This window comes from Mesocricetus auratus, unplaced genomic scaffold (genome assembly GCF_017639785.1).
Source record: "Mesocricetus auratus isolate SY011 unplaced genomic scaffold, BCM_Maur_2.0 Super-Scaffold_100010, whole genome shotgun sequence".
Lineage (NCBI taxonomy): Eukaryota > Metazoa > Chordata > Mammalia > Rodentia > Cricetidae > Mesocricetus > Mesocricetus auratus.
The window spans coordinates 63,436,897-63,449,757 of NW_024429194.1; the positions used below are offsets into that span (position 1 = coordinate 63,436,897).

At 48.3% G+C, this 12,861-nt stretch overlaps 2 protein-coding genes across 3 annotated transcripts; both read right to left on the reverse strand.

Moving 5' to 3' along the window:
* Positions 1–18: 18 nt before the first annotated feature.
* Myg1 (MYG1 exonuclease) lies at positions 19–6,370 on the reverse strand. 2 transcript variants are annotated; one of them, XM_005067306.4, is made up of 7 exons: positions 6,009–6,370; positions 5,796–5,908; positions 3,474–3,633; positions 876–1,028; positions 618–740; positions 330–511; positions 19–236 (listed from the first exon to the last, which is right to left on the reverse strand). In XM_005067306.4, exons 1-7 carry the CDS (start codon positions 6,225–6,227, stop codon positions 38–40), a joined length of 1,149 nt encoding a protein of 382 aa, XP_005067363.1. In that variant the 5' UTR covers positions 6,228–6,370; the 3' UTR covers positions 19–37. The 2 variants fall into 2 exon arrangements, with proteins under 2 accessions (XP_005067363.1, XP_040609680.1); XM_040753746.1 differs by having other exon boundaries at positions 5,796–5,930; positions 6,009–6,217.
* A 101-nt stretch (positions 6,371–6,471) lies between these two features.
* Positions 6,472–10,570, reverse strand: Pfdn5 (prefoldin subunit 5). Its single transcript, XM_005067304.4, has 5 exons — positions 10,411–10,570; positions 10,112–10,214; positions 9,780–9,811; positions 7,881–8,061; positions 6,472–6,680 (listed from the first exon to the last, which is right to left on the reverse strand). The coding sequence occupies exons 1-5, from the start codon at positions 10,480–10,482 to the stop codon at positions 6,604–6,606; spliced, it is 465 nt and encodes a 154-aa protein (XP_005067361.1). The 5' UTR covers positions 10,483–10,570; the 3' UTR covers positions 6,472–6,603.
* Positions 10,571–12,861: the final 2,291 nt, after the last annotated feature.

Below are 12,861 nucleotides of genomic sequence, written 5' to 3' on the forward strand. Positions count from 1 at the left end.
TGGTGGGTAGGACCCGGGTCAGTTAGAGATGAAGTTTTTATTTGACTACAGCATTTGCAAGGGGCGTAGGTGCTGGGTTCTGGGCAAGAGTGGCACGGGCCATGTTCAGGGCACCTTCTCGAGTGCGATGCCCACCAATGAAGCCACTGGCGTGGACAAAGATGCAGCCAGGTATCCCACTGACTTGGTCCAGGGCCTCATCCCGAAGTCCCCTCCATGGCTCTGGCAGGGGCAGCCTATATATAACAAACGGAGGCATAAGGGTGGCAGACTCCCAACAGTGCTGAAACAGATCTGAAAGCAGGTAGGGTAGTTTTGTGGGGACTCACCGGCTTTGGAATGAGTGAGGCTCCTTGGGTACACACTGGACTCGCCACTGTCCAGCCTGATCAGTGTAGATAACAAAGGTGATGGCCCCTGGGGGGGACAGCTCAGATTCTAGGTGGTAAAGATGCTCCTTCCAAGGGCATCCACCTTTTGCAAGTTCCACTATCTTCCCACTTGAGTCCACCTGAAAGGGAAGTAGTGTGTGGCTAGGATTGGGTAGAAGCAGGAGAACCCAGTAAACCAGATGGCTTAGAAGCATCCCTGGCCCTCAGGCCACCTCCCAGGTCTACCTCGAATCGCTGGGCCAGAGCCTCCTCTACCAAGGCCCGGGCTGGCAGCCAGCTGTGCTGGTAGAAGTTTAGTCTCTGTAAAAACTCTTCTTGTACCAGGTCCATCGCACGCCTGAACCCTGCCTGGGAACAGTGGAAACCATAAAACATGTTGGGCACTGGCCCAAATTCTACTTCACAGGACTTGACTTGAAAGGCATCTGTTCTTCCTTTGTCCTCAGGTTCCAAGGTGATTCAGGTGATTCAGGCTCTCCTTACCTCAGTGTCTTGGTTCGGTTGGTTCCAGGTGGGATTAAGCCGAGCAACCCGGGCACTCAGTGTGGTGGTCAGTGCATACCGAGGCTCCCCTTCTTCCCACTGAGAGATCCCATTGTCCACTGCATCTACCTCTTCCACAAAGTTCTCGTACATCTAAAGCAGCAGGGGAGATGCACGTGATATCCATCATTGTAAAGATGGCATAGGTTTCACAGAAAGTAAACACACATTTCCCCACAACAGTCCTGAGTGTTTCACCATTGACCAGTAGGGAAGAGGGAGAACGAGGGAAGGAAACGGCTTCTAACACACCTGTGGCCAAGACCAGGGCAGCATATGTGCCCAGGGGGCTGCTCCCCTCATTAATTTGGATGTGTGTGTGTTTACATGTATGACTGCTGTTCTGCATATATACCTGGATTCCAGCAGAGGGTGTGAGATCCTATTACAGATGGTTGTGAGCTACCATGTGGTCGCTGGGAATTGAACTCCGGACCTCTGGAAGAGCAGCCAGTGCTCTTAGGACTGAGCCATTGCTACAGCCCTCACTAAAAAAAATTTTTAAGCTGGGCATTGGGGCACACATGTTTAATCCTAGCACTTAAGAGGCAGAGGCAGACAGATCTCTGTGAGTTCAAGACCAAGCTGGTCTACATTGAGTTTCAGGGACAACCAGGACTACATATTGAGAACCTGCCTCAAAAAAAATTTTTTTAATGTGTTAGCAGCTACAACACTTGAGTCTGAAGAAATAGTAAAATAATGCCTCAAGCCGGGTGGTGGTGGCACACACCTTTAATCCCAGCACTCGGGAGGCAGAGGCAGGCGGATCTCTGTGAGTTTGAGGCTGGGCTTGACCGACAGCCTCCAAAACAATACAGAGAAACCCTGTCTTGTAAAACCAAAAAAAAAAAAAAAAAAAAAAAAAAAGCCTCAAATTCTAGGACAGCAGCAGCATGAGATATTGATGAGAAACTCCCCTATAAAATGCACTTCATATGAGTCACATGTGTGATGTTTCGAAAGAGCACTGACCTCAGAGAGAATCCAATGTTAACTCCTCTCTGCATAGCATCTCTTGTTGTACCAGGTTTGATACTCACTTAAAACTAGCATAATCAGCTAGATAACCTATCAACCGCAGGGCATTGGTGGCGCACGCCTTTAATCCCAGTACTCAGGAGACAGAGGCAGGCGGATCTCTGTGAGTTGGAGGCCAGCCTGGTCTACAAGAGCTATTTCAGGACAGCCTCCAAAGCCACAGAGAAAATCAGTCTCAAAAAACAAAAAACAACAAAAAACACAAAAACCATCAGCATAGGAAATAAGTGACCCCATTTGTCTACAGCCTTGGCACTCCCAAAGCTCTTAACCCTCTCACTTCCTCCCCCTTGGCACACACAAACAGGGCAGATGCTGGAGAACTGAGCTTGAGGTCTGAACCCAACAGTCCAAAGCTGCAGGCTGGATTCAGGGTATATGCTGTCAGAGGTGCTGGGGACTGGATGAATCTGAACGGCACAGAACAGCAGGGTTAAGTGTTGTCCTTGGTACGGTTTGGCCTGAACAGCAGCAGCCTGAACCTGCAGATGCTTCTGTAATCTGTTCCTTTCCGCCCAAGCCTGCCAACTCCTGTGCTAGCAGTGAAGCATGGAGATGCTGAGAGACGCTCAACAGCCAGGGAGCCAGCCTCTCTGAGTCGGATGCCTCCGAGCATAAACAGCCTTATCTGTTTACTGAGAAATACCAAATAACTCTTTTGTTTGGCCTCGGTTTTGAGTCAGGATCCAGATTGGCCTGGAACTCAAGATCCTCCTGTCTAAGCCTTTCAAGTACTGGGTGAAATGTATACCACCACACCTGGAATAATTGTTTTTGGATGTATGGCATGAAAGACTGGAAAAAGCTGCTTTCAAAGCTCTTCCCCTGAATGGTGTGTACAGTCCCAGCCCATAAGTGGAGAAGGAAGCATACTACTTAGTCACAAGTTCAAGGCCAGCCTGAGCAACATAGGGAGAACCTATCTCAAAATAATAAAGTACTAAGACCCCTTTTTTACATATTAATGTCGAATCCTCACCCCTCACTCCAGGATGTAGGTTAGGAAGGAACAAAGAGCATACCTGATGGGGAGGGTGATTGTTAGGTCCCTGTGATGGTTGAGTAAGAAGAATGGCCTCCACAGGCTGATATATTTGAATGCTTAGTCATTAGGAGTGGCACTACTTGAGAAGGATTAGGAGGTGTGTCCTTGGACAGCCATGCCTAGTGTCACTTCTCTTGCCTGCCAATCTGGATATAGAACAGGAAGCTACCCTTTTAGCACTATGTCTGCCTGAAAGCCAATATACACTCTCTACCATGATGATATATATGGACTACACCTTTGAAATGATAAACAAGTTCCGATTAAATGACTTCTTTTATAAGAGTTACTATGGTCATGGTGTCTCTTCGCAACAACAGAACAGTGACTAAGACAGTCCCCTACAGTCTAGTAATACTGACCAGAAGCCTAGTCCAGTGTTGCATCAGAGCCATTCCTAGCCAGCCTGGTAGGAATGTATATATAGGACATCTTTGTGCTCAGGTCCCTACCTTGTCATAGAGGGTATCCACCACGCTGTCCTCTTCACTAGTGCCCAGCAACTGAGCCAGTAGCTTATGCCCAAAATGCAGATAGACAAGTCCCGCACTGCTCAACTTGGTCTGCCATGGCTTCCCAGGGCACAGGGAACTCATGGTTTCTGTGAAAGTCCTGAGGAGCACAGGGAAGGGCTACAGTGAAGGCGTTGGTCCAAGAGTCTAGTTTGTGCATGCAAGTTTAAATGTGGCAACCTGGGTATCAGCAGGATGGGGCATGCTGTACGAATGAGAAGAAAACCCACTCAAAAAAGGTTTGCTTTTCCTCCAGTGCCAACATAGGCCTTGGTTCAAAGCTTCTATTCTTGCACTCACTTGACAATGGTTGGAACTCATCACTTACTGTATGCCAGGCTCTGTGTTTTACACATTAAGGAGAAAAATCTAAGATCCTGCCTTTCAGGTTCACCAGTGGGAGGTGGACAAAACGACAGAGCCACTGTAGTTCACAGGACCACAAGGACCTGGCTCCAGATGCTCAAGTCCTGTATGTGAAATAGGGCGATGTTTGCCCATAAACTACACATCTTCCTGTGTACATTTTTTGTTTTGCTTTTTTTTTTTTGGTTTTACGAGACAGGGTTTCTCTGTATTGTTTTGGAGGCTATCGGTCCAGCCCGGCCTCGAATTCACAGAGATCCGCCTGCCTCTGCCTCCCAAGTGCTGGGATTAAAGGTGTGCGCCACCACCGCCCAGCTTGTTTTGCTTTTTTTTTTGGAGTCAGTATTTCTCTGTGTAGCTCTGGCTATTCTGGAACTCTGTGGACCAGGCTTGGCCTCAGGAGATCCGCCTGCCTCTGCTGCCCGAGTGCTGGGATTAAAGGTGGGTGCTACCATGATTAGCTATAATTTTTTTCTGGATAGGAACAGGTCTTGTGTGATCCAGGCTAGGCTCAAACTTGCTCACAGATGGTGACCTTTAACTCTTGACCCTCCTGCCACTACTTCCTAAATGCTGGGGTTAGCAGTGTGCACCGCCTTCCTTACTCCTCCTGTATCTTTTCAATCATCTCTAGATTACGTAATAGGATGCAGATGTTAGGTTAAGTAGGCGCTATACTTTAAAGCCTATTCACATTCCATACAGATGCTTTTTACTTAAAACAAACAAGCAAGCCAGCCATGGGCTCAGTGGTTAAGAGCACTGGCTGCTCTGCCAGAGGTCCTGAGTTCAATTCCAAGCAACCACATGGTGACTCAAAAAAACATCTATAATGAGATCTGGCACCCTCTTCTGGCATGCAGTCAGAGCACTGTATACATAATAAATTAAGCAAGCAAACAAGCCAGGCATAGTGGCACACACCTTTGATCCCAGCACTCGGAAGGCAGATCTCTGTGAGTTCTAGTTCGAGATCAGCCTGGTCTACAGAGAGAGTTCCAGGGCAGCCAGGGCTGTTACACAGAGAAACCCTGTCTGGAAAAACTGCAAACAAACACAACTGAAGGGGACAAATTTTCCTGAACTGGAAGGAGGAGCTGTGAAATTTTGGAAGTGGGAACATTCACTCCAGTCTGAGCAGGGTTTACGGTGAGGGGAAGGGTGACAATGGTGGTGTGGGTAACAGATAGCTCTCTTCTGTTGCCATGATAAAACACCTGACAGAAACCAACATAGGGCAGCATCAGCCCACAGTCCACCACAGCAGGGAAGGGGCGGGAGCTTAAGAATCACATCTCACCCACAGGCAAAAGCAGAGAAAAAACAAGCCTATGCATATTTCTATTGCTTGGCTTACTTCTAACTCCTGCAGTTCAGGAATTAGTGCCTCTTACATCAATCAAGGTAATCAAGACATCCCACAAACATGCCAATCTGAATAAACCCTCACCGAACCAATTCCCAGGTGATTCTAGAATCCAGGTTGTGTCAAGTTGAAAATTAAAGCTAACCATCAACGGGCTGGGGATGGTAAAAGAGCTGGTTGCTCTTGCAACCTCAGAGGCAGGTTCAAACCCCACCATCCACATGGTGGCTCACACCCCTCCTTAACTCCAATTCCAGGGCATCCCGACGCCTTCTGACCTCTGTGGGCACCAATGCATTTGGTGCAGATATGAATTCAGGCAAAACACATAATTACATATAATAAAAACAACGCAAAAGGCCACCGTAGTGGACTATCCTTGAATTAGGATTCAGCTGCCTGAGGCAGGTTTCAGTCCCAGAGCCATTAAGGAGTTTGGTTTCAACCACGAGGCAGTGATGGACTTGGGCAAGATTGCAGCATAAACGAAAGTTAAATCAAGACAGTCGAAGAGGTGTTCGTGAACTCACCTCTGGTGATGATCGTAACGGTGTCTCAGAGGGTTGTACTCGCCACCCACATCCACCACGATGTCACAAGAAGCCAGTTTTTCGGGGTCCCGAGTCCGCACAATCTCTGCATCCTGCAGGCACAGAAAGGGGGTGCTGTCAGGCAGGAGTCAGAGGGTGAAGGGTGCGTTTCCAGAGGGGAGTGCTCAGGTTAGGTTCGCGGGCCGTCCATACCATGTACTCTGGCAGGAGGCGGAGCAGCGCGCAGGCCAGAGCCTCGTCGCAGTGGAAGGTGCCATTGTGCGTCCCGATTCGCGGCGGTGCCATGAGGTTGCTGCGAGGCCTTTTAGGGGGCGAGACGGACTCCGAACCGAGCATGCGACGCTGGGTTTGCAGAACTGACCGCAGCGGCAGCAACACTGTTATGATACCACGCAGGAAACGACAACCCATACGGTTCCCTCCAAGGGAAGATCGACCCGGAAGAGGAAGTGTCTAGTGCAGTTTCACTTCCGCCTGCAAGCCGTTCCCATGGCAACCACAAAAAGCGTGCACGCTTGCTTCCAGCTCCTCAAAGCCTCAAGCGGAACCTCGAAAGGCAACGTGGCTGGCCCATTTTCGGGTTGAAGGCAAAAGTACACCTCTGGGCACTCCCAGTTCACCACCAGTCCTTTTTTAACGCAAGAAAAGACCACCATTTGCCCAGCTGGCACATTTATTAACATTAAACACAAGACCATCTCTTCCCAGACACCAGTAGGCCATTGCCCACAAAGTCCTAGGCCCCTTGAAAGAAGGTTCCTCTCTGCTTCTTTTCTGCAACACATCCTCATGCCTTGGCAGTCGCCTGAGTCGCCCCCAGGGCTGTGAGCTGCTGGATCTTCTGGCTCATCGTTTCCATGACGGCTAAGAGAGAAGGAGGAGAGTCACACCCTAGGGAGAACCCGGAAAACGCGCACGCACACACACACACACACACACACACAGAGTCTACACTGTGCCAGTCAGTACGATAACCACTGGAATAAAACAAAAAGCCACCAACACTTCCCTGGCTTTAACATCAAAAGCAGCTTCCTATACCCTCTTTCCAGACTAAATGTGAACTGGACCTACACCTACTTTCTTTTTAAACCTCCTGGAGCATTGCTATGTACAGCCAATATGATAACTGCTAGTGTTTACTTAGCAGATTTCTACTGTGTTTATAGGCATTTTATCCTAACCCATTATCAGATTTCTTCTCAAGTCACTTAAACTCCCAGGATAACACATCAGGACACCACAGAGAAACAGAAACATCTTTTCTGTTGTTGAGACAATGTATCTTTACGTAGTGCTGGCTGGTCTCTAACTCAGAAATCTGCCTGCCTTTGCCTCCCAACGGCTGGGATCAAAGGCGTGTGCTATGGCCTACCAGCGTGCTAGGCACTCTTACCACTGTATATCTCTCCCCAAGCCTAAACCAAGTAAGTCTTTTTGGGAGGTGGACAAGAGTCTCGTGAAGCCCACACTGGCCTCCAACTGGTGGAATTAAAGTGTGTACCACAAAACCTGGCTACCGCTTTTCTTTTGAGACAGGGTCTTGCTATGCAATCCTCCCACTTTAACCTCCTCAGTCTTTTTGTTTGTTTGTTTGTTTTTTTACGAGACAGGGTTTCTCTGTATTGTTTTGGAGGCTGTCCTGGAACTCGCTCTGTAGACCAGGCTGGCCTCGAACTCACAGAGATCCGCCTGCCTCTGCCTCCCGAGTGCTGGGATTAAAGGCGTGCGCCACCAACGCCCGGCAAACCTCCTCAGTCTTGGGGATTACAGACATGTGCAAGCCACCATGCCTTATGCAATAAGTATTCTTTGTCATGGAGGCAGAAAGGGTCAGGACATTCCCTGGAGGCTTAACAGCTAGAAGCACTTGCCACGAAGCCTGATGACAAGAGTTTAATTTTTAGAACCCAGGATGAAAGGAGAAAACTAATTCCTGCAAAATTTCCTCCAACCTCCACACATGTACCATGGCACTCACATGCTTCCCCTGCCACCTCCCAGAGACATGACAGACAGACAGACAGACAGACAGACCATCATAGATAGTTTTATAGAACTAACCTTGTTTCATGGCATGCTTCTCCTGCACAGCTGGCTGGATCTTCTCCATCTGCTTGGTAAGGAAGTCTATCTTCCTTTTGAAGAAGTCCTTGGCATCCTCAGCTGTCTTCTCCACATAGTACCCAGTTCCCACATCAATGAGCACATGTTCTACATCATGTAACTTCCCAGGGACATACATCTGAGAAGCAAGGGTTAAGGGAAAACTAGCCCGGCATGAGACACAGTTTTGTCAGCCAGAGTTGGTTCGTGTGAAGACAACAGAAGCTGGAACACTTTCTTGTCCTGATCCCACAGGGATTTCCCCATTAGTCTTTCCACAAAGATCAGATTAGATGTAATCATGCTTTCCCAAGGTTCCACAACAGTGTAAGTAGAAAGATAGACTTATCCACCCCAGCCATAAATGCTGACGGATTACTACAAATTCTTACTTTTTTTTAGATTATGTATATGTGCATTTGCATGCCTGGTGCCTACAGAAGTTACGAAAGGTTGCTGGATCCCTGGAATTGGAGTTACCTACACCAAACTAGGTTCTCTTCAAGAGCAAGAAGTGCTCTTAAGCATTAAGCCCTCTCTCCAGCCTCAGATCATCTTTAACCTTTTTTAAAGCCCTCTCTCCAGCCTCAGATCATCATTAACCTTTTTTTAAATATTTATTTATTGTGTATACAGTCTTCTGCCTGCATGCCAGCAGAAGGCACCAGATCTCATTCAAGGTGGTTTTGAGACATCATGTGTGTGCTGGGAATTGAACTCAGGACCTCTGGAAGAACAGTCAGTGCTCTTAACCGCTGAGCCATCTCTCCAGCCCATAATTAACCTTTTTTATATTACATTTACTGGCTTTGTGTATATGTTTTCCCAAGTGCATATGCCATGGAACATGTGTGGAGGTTGGGAGTTGGTTTTCTCCTCCACCATGTGGGTATTGGATTGAATTCAGGTTGTATGTGTTTCTGCACATCTTTTTTTTTTTGTTTTTTGTTTTTGTTTTTTTTTTTTTTGTTTCTGCACATCTTTACCCACTAAATAAATTTGTTTTAGTGCATTGGTGTCAGAGTGTCAGATCCCCTGGAATTGGAGTGTGGGTGCTGGGACTTGAACCTGGACCTCTGGAAGAGCAGCCAGTGTTCTCAACCTCTGAGCACCTCTCCAGCCCCACATTGCCATTATTATTTAACTTAAGCAATCTTCACAAATCGCTACTCTTAGGTTTCTCTCTTAGCCTGTCATTTCACGGATTCTTTTTTTTTTTTTTTTCTTCCTTGAGACATGGCGTCTCTGTATTGTTTTGGAGGCTGTCCTGGAACTCGCTCTGTAGACCTTGAACTCAGAGATCCGCCTGCCTCTGCCTCCTAAGTGCTGGGATTAAAGGCTTGTGCCACCAACGCCTGGCTCACGGATTATTTTCAACAGATAAACACAATCTAGGTTTCTTATTGAAAGTAGTTCCCGAATGAGCCACAATTAAGATGAAACTAACAGAGCCAAGTTCCCAATTTCAATATCCTACTATTTTCCTATTGCTTTAGCCGACTGCCAGTTTTATCTCCACATTAGATGAACATATTAGATGAGCAAAGAAAAACATTACACTTCAATTCTTCATTGAACTTAGAAAGTATTGGATAGACACTGGTCCTAGGTTAGACATGAGAACTTTGAAGTGTGTATGACTCAAGCCAGGATTTCTCTGCGTAGACCAGGCTGGCCTCGAACTCACAGAGATCCGCCTGCCTCTGCCTCCCAAGTGCTGGGATTAAAGGCATTCCCCATCACCACGCCCGGCTATGACCGTTCTTAAAATCATTGTCTGACTGTTACCAAAACTTTTTCCATTTTGAGGAATGACTGAGGAAGAAGGTAAGGTGGCATTTCCTGTGGAAAGGATACAGAACTCGTCAGTGGGACCAATAATTCTTTTCCTGTGAAAGTAATGGAGACAAACAGCTGGGGAAGGCTGGCCGCTCCCACGTGAAGACGTTAGCGGGAGGGACTCCCAAGGGGCTCAGAATCCATAGACAGAGAAAAGAACAGCAACAGAGGTGACGGGAGCCGAGAGATGTCGTGTGCATATTAGCTTTCCCGTAGGCAGCATGCAGGGGCTCGTGTGGCTATCTATACACACTACGTAACGGGCAGTTTTCTCTAAGGAAAACCAGAGTGGGAAGAAACGGCAGGGACGGGCTAGCGACGGTTCCCCAGGTGTCCCGCCTCACCCATACCTTCGTTGCTCTTGTTCAGCACGTTCAGACAGTCCTTGGCTTCCACGTACTTGGTCTGCACCACCTTGAGCTGGGCAATAGACGTGGACAGAAACTCCACTTCCTACAGAAACGGAGATAAAAGGGGTCAGGCCGGGGACCCGAGGGGGAGCTGGGCTCGGCCAGAGGGGGCGGGACCTGGGACCGGATAGGGGTTTCCCTGGGAAAGGAAGCCTCCCCCAACGGGAAGGCGCGGGGCGAACGACTTCGCGCAGCCGGAGGAGGTGGTACGGTTGGAAGGTGCCGGGACCGGGCCTCACCTGGTCCAGCTGGTTCTTGAGCATTTCCAATTGTGGCAAGTTCAGCTCCGTGATGTTAACCGACTGCGCCATGTTGGGAAGGAGGACTAACGAAGAGGAAGCCGGCTCGGCGTGCGACGCTCTAGCCAACCTCCGCGGTATTTCTGTGGTGCCGCCCGAAGATACGCTCTGCGCCGCTCGTCTCTATGACCCCGCTCCTCTGAAGGAAGATGGAGATTTCAAAGTTGATTTATAGAGGATAACGGAAACTTTTCGCTGAGTATACTAGAACCAGCACGACTAAATAGCAAACAGGGCTTTAGCCTTCAAGGAACTGGAAACTCTTGAAAGTCCTTAGGACGCAACCACGAGGATGTGAAGCTGTATACGTTACTGCGCGTTGATGGGACTGCTCTGGTGACAGGCCAGGACGGAGCCTGTGTTGTGACAGAACATTAAGGTGCTCGTGGAAACGGTGCTATAAAGGATAGGCGAAGTGGAAAGGACACTAAAGAGCCACCACTGCGGACCAACAAGTTTAGCATTAAGTTTATGTGTCTGGTTTGTCTGCGTGTGTGTGTGTGTGTGTGTGTGTGTGTGTGTGTGTGTGTGTGTGTTGTACAGTGTCAAGGATGCTGAATTCCTTGGAGCTGGAGTTACACTTAGTTGGTAGCCTCCATCCGGATGCTGGCAGCTGAACCTAGGTACTCTGGAAGAACAACCCTTAACTGCTGAGCATCTATCTAGTGCCAGCATAATTATGTTACTGTTAGATATGAGTGGTAGATAAATGTAAGATATATGCTTCTGGGCCTGGCGGTGGTGGCTCACTCCTTTAATTCCAGTACTAGGGAGGTAGAGACTGTAAGCATTTCAACAGATCGGATGGGACAGGTATTCTGGCACTCGGGAGTCATGGCTCAGACGGGAAGGTATCCTGGAGCTGGGGAGCCAAGGACTACCACAGTAAGCGTAGCAGCTTACAGCCCTGCTTCAGGGAAAGGCTTACAGCCCTGCTTCAGAGAAAGGCTTACAGCCCTGCGTCAGGGAAAGGCTTCCCCAGTGTATCAGCTCTGCTCTGGCAGGCGATGGCCTCCCAGCGAAGTTGCTATGGTTCAGCTGCGCTCCCTGGAGAGTGGAGAGTGGAGTGCAACAACTCTGCTCCACCAGGGTAAGGTTTCCTTGGCAGAAGTGTTAACAGCCCTACTAGCTCTGCTCTTCCCAGGGTCGTCTCTGGTCTGCTGCAAAAGAAGGTCTTCACCCGAAACTCATCGAAGGGGTTTATTGGGAGGGAAGAATCCAGGAGACTGGCTGCCCTCTGCCAGAGTGACAGCCACAAGCTAACCAGACACAGAGGATTGGTCAGATTTCAATCTCCTGCTCAGGGATTGGCTAGTTTTCTGTACAGGATTAGGGTCAGATTTGGCTGTTTTCAGGGCCAAAGTGTGTCTTTCCCTGGTTCTTTTTAGCCTTTTGGCTCTAGTTTTAGGGCCAGGGTGTATTTCTTTCACTGGCTCTGATTCCAGGGATAAAGTGTGTTTCTTTGGCACTGGTTTCAGGGTCAGGGTGCATTTCTTTAGTTCTGGTTGCAGGGCCAAAGTGTGTTTCTTTGGCTCTGCTCACAGTGTGTTTCTTTGGCTAGACCCTTTTCCCTACAGAGAGAGACAGATCTCTGTCAGTTCCAGAACAGCCAGGACTGTTACAGAGATGTCCTGTCTCAAAAAAGCAAATAATATATATGCCTCCTCAAAACAATTTGGTTGGAGAAACAGAAGCTATATGCGAGTAGCAAAAGCCCATGGAATCTGGACTAGGTGTAGCAGCTTTAGTGATAAGAACAGTGGTTTCTAAAACCACTGAGCAGAGGCCAGGGCGATGGAGACATTAAAGCACACCCTCAGCACTCTTCCCAGTCTGTGCTCTATCTGCTTGCCTTTCGATTGAGCATTTTGATGACCTCCTGTCTAGCTCTATCACCCAAGGCCCAGCTACACTCAGCTGGGAATTCTGTCACTGGTCTACCAGCCAACCGAGACAGGCATTTTTTGTTGTTTTCTTTTTTGTTCAGGAGGCAAGTTTTCATTGGGGATGTGACTGAGGAAGCCAGAAACAGTGGGGGTTAGCGGTGGCTTGTGTCTCAGCTCAGGTTCCCTTTTTGTTTTTTAATATTTGTGCACAGGATTTTGCTTTTTTTTTTTTTTTGGTTTTTCGAGACAGGGTTTCTCTGTGGCTTTGGAGGCTGTCCTGGAACTCGCTCAGTAGTCCAGGCTGGTCTCGAACTCACAGAGATCCGCCTGCCTCTGCCTCCCGAGTGCTGGGATTAAAGGCGTGCGCCGCCAACGCCCGGCTGGATTTTGCATTTTAATAAACCAAAAAGAAATTTTATCACCCAACTTTGTCTTTTGGTTTTGCCTTTCTTCCCAAAGCTTCTCCCACCTGTTTATGTCTGCACAGCAGGAGTGAGGGGAGGAG

Coding starts and splice junctions, on each gene's coding strand:
- Pfdn5 (XM_005067304.4), bottom strand. CDS start 10,482: ATGGCGCAGTCGGTTAACATCACGGAGCTGAACTTGCCACAATTGGAA. Junction 9,812..10,111: donor GCTGAACAAGAGCAACGAAG/GTATGGGTGAGG, acceptor TTACTTTCACAG/GAAAAGAATTATTGGTCCCA. Junction 8,062..9,779: donor TGGTCCCACTGACGAGTTCT/GTATCCTTTCCA, acceptor CTTGCTTCTCAG/ATGTATGTCCCTGGGAAGTT.
- Myg1 (XM_005067306.4), bottom strand. CDS start 6,227: ATGGGTTGTCGTTTCCTGCGTGGTATCATAACAGTGTTGCTGCCGCTG. Junction 5,909..6,008: donor GCCTCCTGCCAGAGTACATG/GTATGGACGGCC, acceptor CTGTGCCTGCAG/GATGCAGAGATTGTGCGGAC. Junction 741..875: donor AACCGAACCAAGACACTGAG/GTAAGGAGAGCC, acceptor CACTGTTCCCAG/GCAGGGTTCAGGCGTGCGAT.